At 39.9% G+C, this 12,027-nt stretch overlaps 1 protein-coding gene across 1 annotated transcript in view; it reads right to left on the bottom strand.

Annotated features, from left to right (window-relative positions):
- Positions 1–10,342, bottom strand: part of RGS5 (regulator of G protein signaling 5) — a 52,497-nt gene extending 42,155 nt beyond the window's left edge. The window contains exon 1 of the mRNA XM_008518259.2: positions 10,042–10,342. Coding sequence (XP_008516481.1) covers positions 10,042–10,085 — 44 coding nt within the window. The 5' untranslated portion in view covers positions 10,086–10,342. The remainder of the gene's footprint in view (positions 1–10,041) is intronic.
- Between the last annotated feature and the right edge of the window lie 1,685 nt (positions 10,343–12,027).

Here is a 12,027-nt window from a genome sequence, read left to right as displayed (position 1 = left end):
GAGCAGAATCTATCAAGCCATTAGACTTTCATCGTGCGCCTGTGAGTTATCAAGATTGTGCTAGGGGCTCACTTCTAGACTGTCACACTTGTCAGTTTTCTTCGTTATTGTCTTTTTCATGCTCTAAAGCTAGCATCCATTTAATAAAACGTGCTCCCTAAGTAGCTAATAGAAGTTACACATTCCTTTCCCTCAGCTGCATTCAGCATCTGCACTCCCATTTTAGCACAATTATCAACGTCAGGGCCCTGTCTTGACCAGGAAGGAAGACAAAGATTAAGCCATTCTTAGTGGATCTGGAAGATAAAAGTTAGAAAACAATTTTAAAAAATTTTAAAGGCTTTTTGAACATTCAGATGAGAATTCAGAAAAAATCCCAATTTACAGACAGTTTTTTCCCTCGACACTGACAGCAAAAGGAGAAAGTATAAAATGTCAACTATGAAGGTAGAAGACATATTTGCCTAAGAAGGAAAAAAGCCCCATCAATCTACATTTATCTTTGTAAAAGAAAAATTGTTTCCTCCTAGCAGGCTCAGCATCACTTTCAATTTGTCCGCATGGATCTCTGATTTCAACAAACCATAAAAATATCAGGGATGTATGAGTGTGCGTGTGTGTGTGTGTGCGCGCACCTGATGCATGTGTGTGTTCAAGGGACACACGTTTTGGACTTGGGGGATTCAGAAACAAAGTTGAAGATTCTGGAAGCATGCCATCCAGAAAGTACCAGAACCAGACCTTACATAACAGGCTTTTCTGAGAAAGCATTCAGCGTGATCTGCATCGTTGACCTTGTCCCGAAGTGCAGAGGTCATTCGGTCCCATGCTTCTATTGACCCAGATATCTCTTGTAAACTATCCCCTAAAATAAGTTGCCAAAATACAACAAACTACTTTGTTAGTGGAACATCTTGATTCTCTAAACTTCCTGCATCCCTACAGACAAGTGCCTCATCAAGAAACAGATGTCTGCACAAGAAAATGTCCAAAAGCAGTAGCTTGACCGAAACAGCTCCACACGCTTCACTACCAATAATAAGCACTTACAGAGTGGAGCGCTTCACATTTTTCAAGGCTTTTACTTCATGCTGCATCTCTTACTCTGACTTTAATATGATAGTTCCAACATGTTTCTAGAATGTAGAGTTGTAAGGACTGAGTGAGATTCTGTCCACATGGGCTAGGTATTGTTTTGAGAAGTGTCTGGAGAAGCAGTTGGCAAGGAGAAAAGAAAGCATGTAGAATATAGAATAATGATCTTAGACTCATTTGCTCTTCTTGAAGCCAACATGATTATCAGGTGTCTACTGTTCAAAGCATTCAAAGATGGCTTTGCTGAATCCTTTCAACTCCGAAATATTTCCTTTTTGAAGGAGAAAAGATGTCAGGCCAGGTTGTATCTCGACATGGCAACTGAATAGAATGCTTTGCAAAGAAATACTCTGACTGGACTTTCCAGGAACGCTATCGTCAGCGTGAATAAGCCCAAAGTCACAGGTACATTAGCTGTGTTGATGGTGCATGCATCCTATAATTAGGTTGACCATACCTACAGATTTTCTAGGAAAGACCCAGTTTCTAATGCCTGGAGGCAAGCTGTATGTCCTCATTCCCGTTGGAAATTACAGTTGTTGTGCATATATATGCCTGATATGAATTCATGCAGTTAGAAGCAATCTTCGTGGCTTCAAGAATTGTGGGCACAACAGGATCTACTCAGCTGGTAGATGAAAATTGATTAATTATGTAAAGGTCTAAAAGCCCTGATTCACCCTTTTCATTCCAGCCTCGAGGATGGAAACTCTCACTGTTAAGGCAAAGGATGTCACCTTCTGGGCAGATTCAGAGGGGCATGAGTGGGCCACCCTTTCCACTGACTGGAGAAAAAGGTGACATAGTGTCAAAATAGTCAATGGCACCACACCCCCAAGGTCAGGCGTGTCTGCATCCTTGCTTCGCTTTCTCCTCCTTGCCCTCAAGGAATTTACACTCTTGAGATAAGAGAGAACTAAATTAGTTGTAAACAAAGTACAAGAATGATAGTCTGTTAAGAACACATGATCTTTGAACCTGTCAATTCACCCTTGAATTTTATGAGAAACTGAGACCATCTTTTCCTTTCATGGAATTCACCAAAATAAAAAGAGTCACTCTCCACTACATATAAACACATATTTCTCACAAATTGGGAGTTTATTCCGAATTTCTCACAAGTATTTTTAAGAAATATGGGGTTCTTAATTTAGTCCATTGAGATCCAAAGTGGCTGGAAGAAAACTGCACATTTTTAATGGATTGCAGCTTTCAAGCTACATCCAGAAGTTAGTTCCCTGGTCTTCCTGGAGGACTTGACATGAGATGCAAAATTAGAATAAAAATGCAGTCTGTCCTCAAGATACATGTTGTCCAAATTAAGAACAATAAAGTGGAGCTGGAAGGAAAGTAAAGGATCATATAATTGATTCATCGCCTTTTACAAAGATGATAATGAGGCCTGGAGAGGGCAACTGACTCATGACTCACCCTCTGCTAGTTAGTAGAAGCCAAAGTTACAGCTCCGGACATCTGTATTCCCCACCCAGTACCTTTTCCAGAATTTTTTTCTAAAAATTCTGTGTTCTACAAATGAATTGCAGAAAAAGAAGAAATAAGAGACAGGAAGCCTACTGATGAAGAGAGATTAGAGAGACTCAACCAATCTCGGTGTGTGACCCTGAGGTTTCTGTGGTATCCACGCCTGGGTGGAGATTTGGGGCACCTTTCAGTGTTGGGGGTAGGGTGACTGCACGCAAACCAGTTCAGCAGTTCAGGGAAGAGGAATTAGTTCGCTCACTGCCGAGAAGCGAAAGAGTAGAAAAGGGATCTGTGCCCCAGCTGGCTTCCAGCTCCTGGCGCCCTGCGCTGCACACAGCAGGAGCTCAGTAAACGTGATTTGATGTAGAAAAGCCAGCGGGAGGCTTGGTGAAAGGGTTTTTGCAGTTAGTAAAGAGACGAAAGGGCGCTGCAGACAAACCCCTGAGGTCAGTTTTGTTTGTGAATCACCGACGCCTCACCACGTCTGCCCTCTGCACTAGCAAAACCGTCCAAATTGAGTTTGCTAACGTCTCCCGATCACACAGAAGCACTGGGCTCTCGGTCTGAGGGGTCCTTAAGTGTGTTTTCAAGAATGGATGGACCTTGAGGGTATGAAGTTAAGTGAAATAAGCCAGACAGAGAAAAGACAAACACTGCCTGATTTCGCTCATATGTGGAAGACAACAAATACTGGATAAAGAGAACAGATTAGTGGTTACTAGGAGGGAAGGAGGTTGAGGGGGTGGGTGAAAGGGATAAAGGGGCACATATGTATGGTGATGGATGAAAATTGGACTACTGGGGGTGAGCATGATGAAGTATATTCAGGAACTGATAAACAATAATGTACACCCCAAATTACACAATGTTATAAACCATTATAATCCCAATAAAATTACTTGGGGAAAAAAAGAAGTCTTTTACACAACTGGGGCCCAATTACTTGTAGAAAGAACACTAGATCAAAGGCTAGTGTTTATCAATCTAATAATAATAACATTTAACAATAGTAAAAAAAAATGTGACCTGCATTTAGATCCTGATTCAAATAATCCAACTGCAAAAGACCATTTGGATGCTTATGGATATTTACTGATATTAAAGAATTGTTAATTTTTAATTACAATCATGGGCTTTAATGCTATTCAATGTTTTGTAAAGAGTTGGTATTTTTTTTTAAAAAAGGACCCACTGAAAGAATTATGGATTCAATGGGAAAAATACCCTACTATTTTACAAATTCACCTTTATTATTTAAAAAAGATAAAGACATGATGAGGAAGGATGAAAAGAAATAAGTTTTATCAAAGGCCTCGCCACGTAATTGAGACTTAAAGGTTTTCCCGACTACCTATAAAGAAGAAAAGAAGAATGAAAGGAAATTAATTATTTAATAGAGGCGCACCTACTAAAAACTAGTCACTTTATGTACATTACTTTATTTATTTCTTATAGAATCTCTCCCCAACAAGGTCAATATCCTCATTTACACATGAGGAAATGAAACTCAGAGAGGTTTAGTGACTTTCCCAAGTTCACACAGCTAGGAAGTGATAGAGGTGGGGTTTCTATCTCCATGTTCTTTCTCCTCCACTCCATTGCTGATGTTAAGGAAGGGGATATATTGTGAACTTACACCCTTCCTTATTTTGAATTTTCTTTAATATTCCTAAAACATGTAATAAGAGCTGCTTTCTCAAGGCACTCAAAAACAATCAGGCTTCGCCCGGCTTTATCCTCTGGGTGACTCAGCCTTAAAACATAGCACAGATCCTGTGTTATCTGGGAACTGAACGGAACTTTAAAGGAAGAAAGAGATAGGAACCTGTTATCTTCTGGCCTCCAGCCATATTCTGGTTCCTGTTACTGATGATGGATCCTGACTGAACTAATTAAAGTTTAGTTCCTTTGCTTTCCGGCCAGCAGGACAGACAACAGCCATTAACACTGGCCCCAGAGACAGAGACCCCCTCCCTAGATCTGACCTATCCCACCACGGTGTGTAGTCCTTGCTAGAGAAGGAGAAACAAATTAGATATCCTCTCAGGGATCCCGCCAATCTGAAGATGCTGGCATCTGAAACTGTTTTGAATTGCTATCTGGTGATTCAACATAGCCTAGACTAAAAGGAAGAAAGACTAGGAAGAGGCAACTGGGGAGAATACAGAAAGAAATTCGTTAAACAAGCTGCGGCAGGAAATACACGAGAAATAGCTGAAGAGATACAGTTTCGTATGGTTCCACCAATAGCTGCCAAAATGCTCCCATCGTTAGAAACAAGAAAGACTCACCTCCTTAACAAGGGTTTCCTGAGGAAGTTATAGAAATCCTGGAGGTTCCCTGCCCTTCCTCTCCTCCTAATCCCACTCCCACTCTTCCCAGCAGGAATCCTCTTTTTTATTTATTTCATTTTGCAACACACACTCTTTCTCCCATCCTAGCCTACAATATCTCTGATACGAATTCTTCCCAATCCCTTTGGAAGCAGAGAAAGCACCAGGCCAACCTGCAAGCGGGGCTGTCTCCAATTGTTGTAAATTTATTTGTGCATTCTTTTGACAAAATGTTAATTAAGTGCCTACTACGTGCCAAGTACAGATTGTCTTTTTAGTAATTGAATTCCTCAGGCACCAGAGGTTAACTGATTAGAAATTCAAAGCTCCCTCCCTGTTTACCTCTAGGGATAATACGAATCGCACAAAGTCGTCCTAACATCAGCCAAACTCCTTGGGCCCTCTCCAAGCCTTTGCACAGGCAGGCCTGCCCCTCTTGGCCTGGAATGCCTTCCTTCTCTCTCTTTCTATCCAGATCTGTCTAACTCCTCTGTCCTTTCAGGTTTAGCTCATAAACCTTAGTTAGACATCATCCCCTGTAACTTCTTGGAAAGTTTTCCCTGACTACCAAAAGCTCTATAAGCTTCTACCTACTCCCTCCTTTTTTTATTTTTTATTTTTTTGCCGAGGAAGATTTGCCTTGAGCTAACATCTGTGCCAATCTTCCTCTATTTGTATGTGGGTCATGGACACAGCATGGCTGCCACCGAATGGTGTAGGACCATGCCTGGGAACCGAACCCCAGTCACAGAAGCAGAGAGCACTGAACTTAACCACTAGGCCATGGGGCCAGCCCATCCCCCCATTTTTGTGCATCTATTCCTTCATAGTGGATCTCAACACACTAATTCCTTCTTATTTACTAACTGAACTGAAATTTCCTTGAGAGGTTTTTCAACCTTATGCCTAAGGCAAATATGGAGGTTTGAAAGGCAATCCAGAGAAATAATTGTTTTATCAATAAGAATTGAAACAAAGTTTTTCTTAGTGACTCCCCCTCTCCAATTTTATTAAATAGTCCATTCGCTTTCTTAACATTATAGAGTTTCATTGCAATATTTGCAATTATATCACAAGGCTATCAGCTATAGCAAGCTTCAAATTTACACTTCTTCTCAAGTAGAGGCCCTGTAACTACCTCGTTAGGCTCCTTTGATGATCCTGTATCCATTCTGACTGAACCATGAGTTGTGCGAGTTAATTGACACAGTCTTAATTCACTTGGTACTTCTGTTTTCTCTACAGTTGACCCAACGATGTGCTCATGCCTTTGGGAAACGCTGTATTTACTTAATCCTGCAGACCCAGGAGCCTTGGCCCACTCTGTATGGTGCTTCCACATGGTTTAAGAACATTAAAAGATTAGTTGATCACTCCCTGCTTATGAGGGACTTCCTACTCTAAATTGTCCAATCTTAGACCCACATAAATCAAAAGATGGGGAAAAATGGAATTTTTAGTAAAATAATAATTAATAAGAAAACAAAACATCACCTCCCCCATTTACCTTCTGTAGCTCCAGAAATTTCCAGCATTCCCACATACTTGAGATGGCCAGAAGCCCTTGTGTGAACTGTGGATTAAACACATTCCACCACTAGCAGCCTTTACAATCTTAAACAGAAACTAGATCTATGCCAGACACCTACAGAGGTGAAGGGCCTGTGACACTTTATTAATGTCCCAGGGAAAATTCTTTGTCAGAAGCTAAGTCTTCATTACTCATTTACCCCCTTGTTAGTTTAGTAAAGACTGTGAATTGGTATCAAGACTAGTTAACAGTGATGGACAAAAATCATCATCATCACACTGGTTGCTTTATATTATAGTAGCAACTTTTTGGGAATCATAATAATAACACTTCTTGTCTCAGAATACTTCTATCCTTTCCCAAAGAGCAACGCTTACTTTAAAAATTAAACTTGTTCAGAGAAATTCAAGAGACTCTGAAAATAAAACGACTTTTCAAAAGAAGCCTAAAATTCTAAGTTGAAAATCACGAATAAAAAGAAGACTTCACAGCATTCAACTCTTTCCTTTTCTAGTGACTCCGTAAGATTCTCACCCACACAGTACAGGTTTCAATATACACAGGGCAGAAATGGTGGGGTGGTGGCCCTTTATGGTGTAAATGTTTGGATTATTCATCTCTTTAAATGTATAAAAACATGTGAAATCAATTTGGAGTTTTAATGAGCAACAGTCTTAAAAATCTAAGTAAATAAAGAATAGTTTATACAAGTACGTCAAAGATGACTCTGGCTTAATGTTACCCTAAACATTGAGAAAGGAGTCTCCTAGGATTAAAGCTTCCCTTACATGAAGTAAACTTTGATTTCTTGTAAATCAGTAATTTAATCACTGAGTAGGTTGCTTCTGCGACAGCCAAGATGTCAACACAGGGCTATGTTCTTGATGATTTTTCATTAACCAACTCTTTTCTGCTCCCAAACTTGAAGAGAAAAGTAAATAAAGAAAAATTTCCCTTTAATTGCATCTCTCATTAGTCACTGAAACCAGGAGATCTCACTTCATTTGAACTATGTTATAATCCGAAAGGATGTTAGAGAACAACCAACCTAACTTTTGTTTACTAAATAAGAAATAAAATCCTAGGAAAGTGAAATCACTTGCTCATGGACACAGATGAGATAATGACAAAACTGAGTATGCTCTTTATTCCTTAACCAGTACTCTTTCTACCGTGATAAATAACATGTTAATCAGATTTTTGTAACTGAATTCTGTTTCCAATGCAATAGAGAAGATACATTTGAACTCTTCAGCAGAGCTTTCCATTAAAAACAGTTTGTTTGATAATGCATATATGTGAGCCTAATTTACTTTATATGGATTTCAAAATATCTTTCTCTAAGCATTGAGGCATACCCATGTTCCTTTCATAGCTTGGAGAGGAGAAAGGAGGAGGTGGGGAGCTGGTGGGGATGAGGGAGGGGAGAGAAAGAGAGTAGAGCCAGGGAGGGCTGGTTGGGAAGCATTCATTCGAGTATCATTGTGCCCTTAGGATACATAGTCTTGGATTCTTTCCATGAGTGTGTGCTAACAGTTCCACAGATCCACAATTCCATTTCTCCAAAACACGCCTCTCAGGCAGCATTGTAATTGGAAATCTGACTCTATTTGCAAGGGTAACAGATCATGAAAAAAAAATATGTAAGAGGAGACAATAATTGCACGATTCTACTACATGCCAATAAATTAAAAGGTTCAGGCAACCTATGCAAAAAAACCTTGCTCCTCGGCCACTCTATAACATTCTACGTGAACATTAGTTATATCCTGGAGCAGAAGAATTTACTGTGCATTAAAAGATACAAAAAGTGATTCAATATTAATGTTGATAGTGAATCAGATATAAAACAGTAATAGGAATCAATGAAAGAAATGTTCCATCCATGTATCTCAGTAAACATTATGCATGTTTACAAGGACATATAGGGCAAAATTAGTAACAATGCCAAACTTTTAATAAACATTTATTGATTATTCACTAAATGCCAGGCAGTGTGTTATAGGATCACAAAATGCCTGACAGACTGACGTTACAATCATTCTAGGGTCAATTGTTCACCAATTAATGAAATACATGAAAGTACATAATAATTTCAAATAATTGAGCTAAAGGCATCCATTAAAGTTATTGTGAAAGTCAAATTGCATTTCTCATAGTTGCAAAGATGGAAAAGGAAATAATTATGCATCATCTCATATTCAAGGAACTTTGGGTGCCTTTCACCTCCCTCTGTTCTCCCTGTTGCTCAGGCTTTCTACAGAGGGAAGGATAGGCTGATAGCAATAAACAGTATCCACCATTAAAACCTGTCCCTCTCCCCAAGGTTGGTCTGATGGCCAATATGGCCCCCTAGTTACACCCTAACTACTGTTACTTAACTACCATGAATTTCTTTTATGTGCATCTTTTAAAAATAATCTGTGCTTTTGACAACAGTGGATAAAGGCAGATTTTATTTTCAGTCACTAGACAGTATTGTTGGAGATAAATTCCTTTGCCATAATGATATCTTTTTAAAAAATCATTTTTAGGTTGTTTCCAGGGTAAAAGTCATCAAAAAGAAGATGTGAGTTTGTTAAGAGACAGGAGAAGTCATAGACGGCCCTTTGAACAACGCGACCTTCTTAGGCAAACATTGCCTTTAGGCATAGAGTCAGGTTGCAAAAGGGTCAACTTTATTTATTTTAAACAAGGAAGGCTCAAGCCAAAGTTAATCAAATCCACTCTTAAGAAAGAAGAAGAGGAGAAACAGCCCTACTTCTCTGCACCAGGTAGGATTATTGGGTTAAATTTTCCAACAAGTCAGATATTTGTTCTTCTGTTTACTTAGACTAGATACTTGGAATTCCCTCCCAAATGTTGTCCAGCAGAAGGACAACCAGGAGCCTCAAAGGTGTTCCTCTTTATCTAAAAAAGAATGCTAGCTAACAAACAACCTCTGTGTCCCGAAGGCTTTCTTCTGTCCAGCAAGCCAGCTGCTTCTATCTAATGGGATCAAGATACAAACAATGAGAAGTCCCCTCTGCCTCATTGCAAACTTTCCTTCCTCTCCCAGTCTATGTACATTAATAAGGGTTAACATCTACATAGTTCTAGTATGTGCCAGACAGCGTTCTGAGCATTTCATATACAGTAATTCATTCAATCCTCATAACCAGTCTATAAGGTAGACACTCCTAGTATCTCCATTTTATAGATAAGGAAACTGAGATATGGAGAGATTAAATAAATTGCCCAATACCACACACACAGTAAGTAGTGGAGCCAGGATTCAAACCCAGGCAGTTTGATATTGGAATTCATACTCTTAACCTACGCTTTTGACTCTGAACAAGCACCTATAGACGAGACATCTCCTCTCCTGGGAGGAAATGCTTTGGATAGTAAATGTTGTATGAAATACCCCATGTTGTATCAGTCTCCCAGCTCAGATCTTTCAAAACCTCTGTGTTGTTAACAGACACGAGACAATTCCCAGTCTACAATCAAGCATCTGTTTCACCACAAACTATAATGACCCTTTATTGCCTCTGGGTATCCTCCCCTGAGTAAAGATTTCCGTATCTCCATCTCTTAAGCCAAAATAACGGTTCTCACCTTTCCAGGCATGAGTGGGGCAAAGCTGCAAGTCCTTTGCACATTTTGGCAGGTAGCTTAGCTCCTCAGCTTTGAGCACAAATTCTTAACAGCAGAGTGAGTCTTTGGAAACTTCAAAACTATCTGGGACTGCCTTTCCCTCCGAGGAATATACAGAGGTCTTTCCCAGCCCTCTGTCGCTCTCCGGACCAATCCCGAGCCTCAGAGGAAATTGCAGGCTGGAGAGCAGCAGCACTCTTGTGGGAGGTGGAGGCTGGAATCTTTCCTCTGCTGCAGGCGTGGCTGCAGCATCAGGCTTTCTGCTGCTCTTATCAGAACACTGGTGGCTTATTCTGCCAGGGCAGGATTAGGCACTAAACTGTGCACAGGTCATTCATGTTTCAACTCATAATCTCGAGCCCACCACGGCAAAGATGTGAGCTTTGTTATGAAGCAGAGCGCTGTGGGCTACTTCAGATCTGCTAAAGTCATCGACTGTCAGGATTGCAACGGCCCTTGCAGATCATTTAGCCCAACTTTGTTTCACAGTGGAGGATAGATTTAGAGAAGCCTAGGGAATGTGCACATGAGTACATACTGACATGCCAGGCACTCAGCTGGATGCTAGGAATTCAGAGAAGAAAGAGGCACTCCCTGCTCTCAAGACCCACAAACATCATATCAATACAATGTAGGTGAGGGATGGAGGCAGGCCCAGGATGTTGTGAGGTTTCAAGGGCCACTAGAGAAGGTTTGGGGGAGAAAATAACCCCTGAGCTGAATGATGGAAGAGACTAAATACACTACACGATTCTACCCACTATATATTACCCCCCAAGTACCCCTAATTCTATAAGTGGTCTTCTGATTATTCTTTACTTTGATGACTAGGTTATATAACTGTTTGGACCCCCACCGACCCACCCATCCATCCGTGGCTAAGCTTGTCTTCCTTTTCCCTTCAATCTTTTCCTGCCTTTTATCACTCAAAGATTTTTGCCACCATAATTTGGCTGATTTGTGTCTCATCCTGTCGGGACCCAAAGGGCTAATAAATTAATATGTAAATGCAAATGCCTAAGGAGTAGGCATGAGTTCAAGTTAAAAATAAGCAGCATCACATAATCTGTAAGAAAAGCTCTAAATTTGGAATTAAAGATGATTCTCATAATGTTCCCCATTATCTGAAATAATTTGTTTTAAACTGTTGATCAAGGCCTGTTATTGGCTTGTGAAGTCAATACAGTGTATTATGACCTGGTGTTTTAAATTAAATAAGTAGAATGTAATAGACAAATATTCACATGCATTGCATGAACAAAGTTAAACATTGTTCTCTGAAATTTTTGCTTCAGTCATCAATATGTATGTCTAAACAGGGTCATTAGATAAACAGCATTTCTTACTATGTCATAATCAAAAAGGTTGGAAAGCCGTAGCTCTGTACCATATTTTTTAACAAGGAACCCTATTATAATCACGTTTGTACTTCTAGCACTTAGCACAACATCAGGCACATAGACATTCACAAATATTGCTTGAACTAAATGGAGTCATCCAGGCTCTGCCATTTACTGGCTGCATAAACACCAGCAAATGAATTAATCCAAGTGATGGAACACTTGGTGTTTATAGAAATATGAACACTGTTTTCGACTATTGAATCAGGGATAGATAAAACTATCAGTGGAGACTCCTCGGGGCAAGAGCCTAAATTACTGTTTCATATCCAAGGGGTCTTGAGGAGAGAACACTATGCAAAAAAACCAAATTAATGTAGAGCAGTTGAGGGTCATGTCTTGGCCAAGGCTGAAGATCAAAGCAGGTTTCTGACTGTCCCAAAAGAGTTCATATGATGGGTGAAGTATCAAAGAATCAAAATTTTGCCAATCATACTGAAAGAAGGGCTAGAACCCAAAATGCAAAAAAATGCAAAATGTAACAGAAATAAATAGTAATCCAGCATATATTTGCTTTCAAAAACTTCGTAAGGGTGGGATAGCCAGA

This window comes from Equus przewalskii, unplaced genomic scaffold (genome assembly GCF_037783145.1).
Source record: "Equus przewalskii isolate Varuska unplaced genomic scaffold, EquPr2 ChrUn-3, whole genome shotgun sequence".
Taxonomy (NCBI): domain Eukaryota; kingdom Metazoa; phylum Chordata; class Mammalia; order Perissodactyla; family Equidae; genus Equus; species Equus przewalskii.
This window is presented reverse-complemented; position numbering and strand designations above follow the sequence as displayed.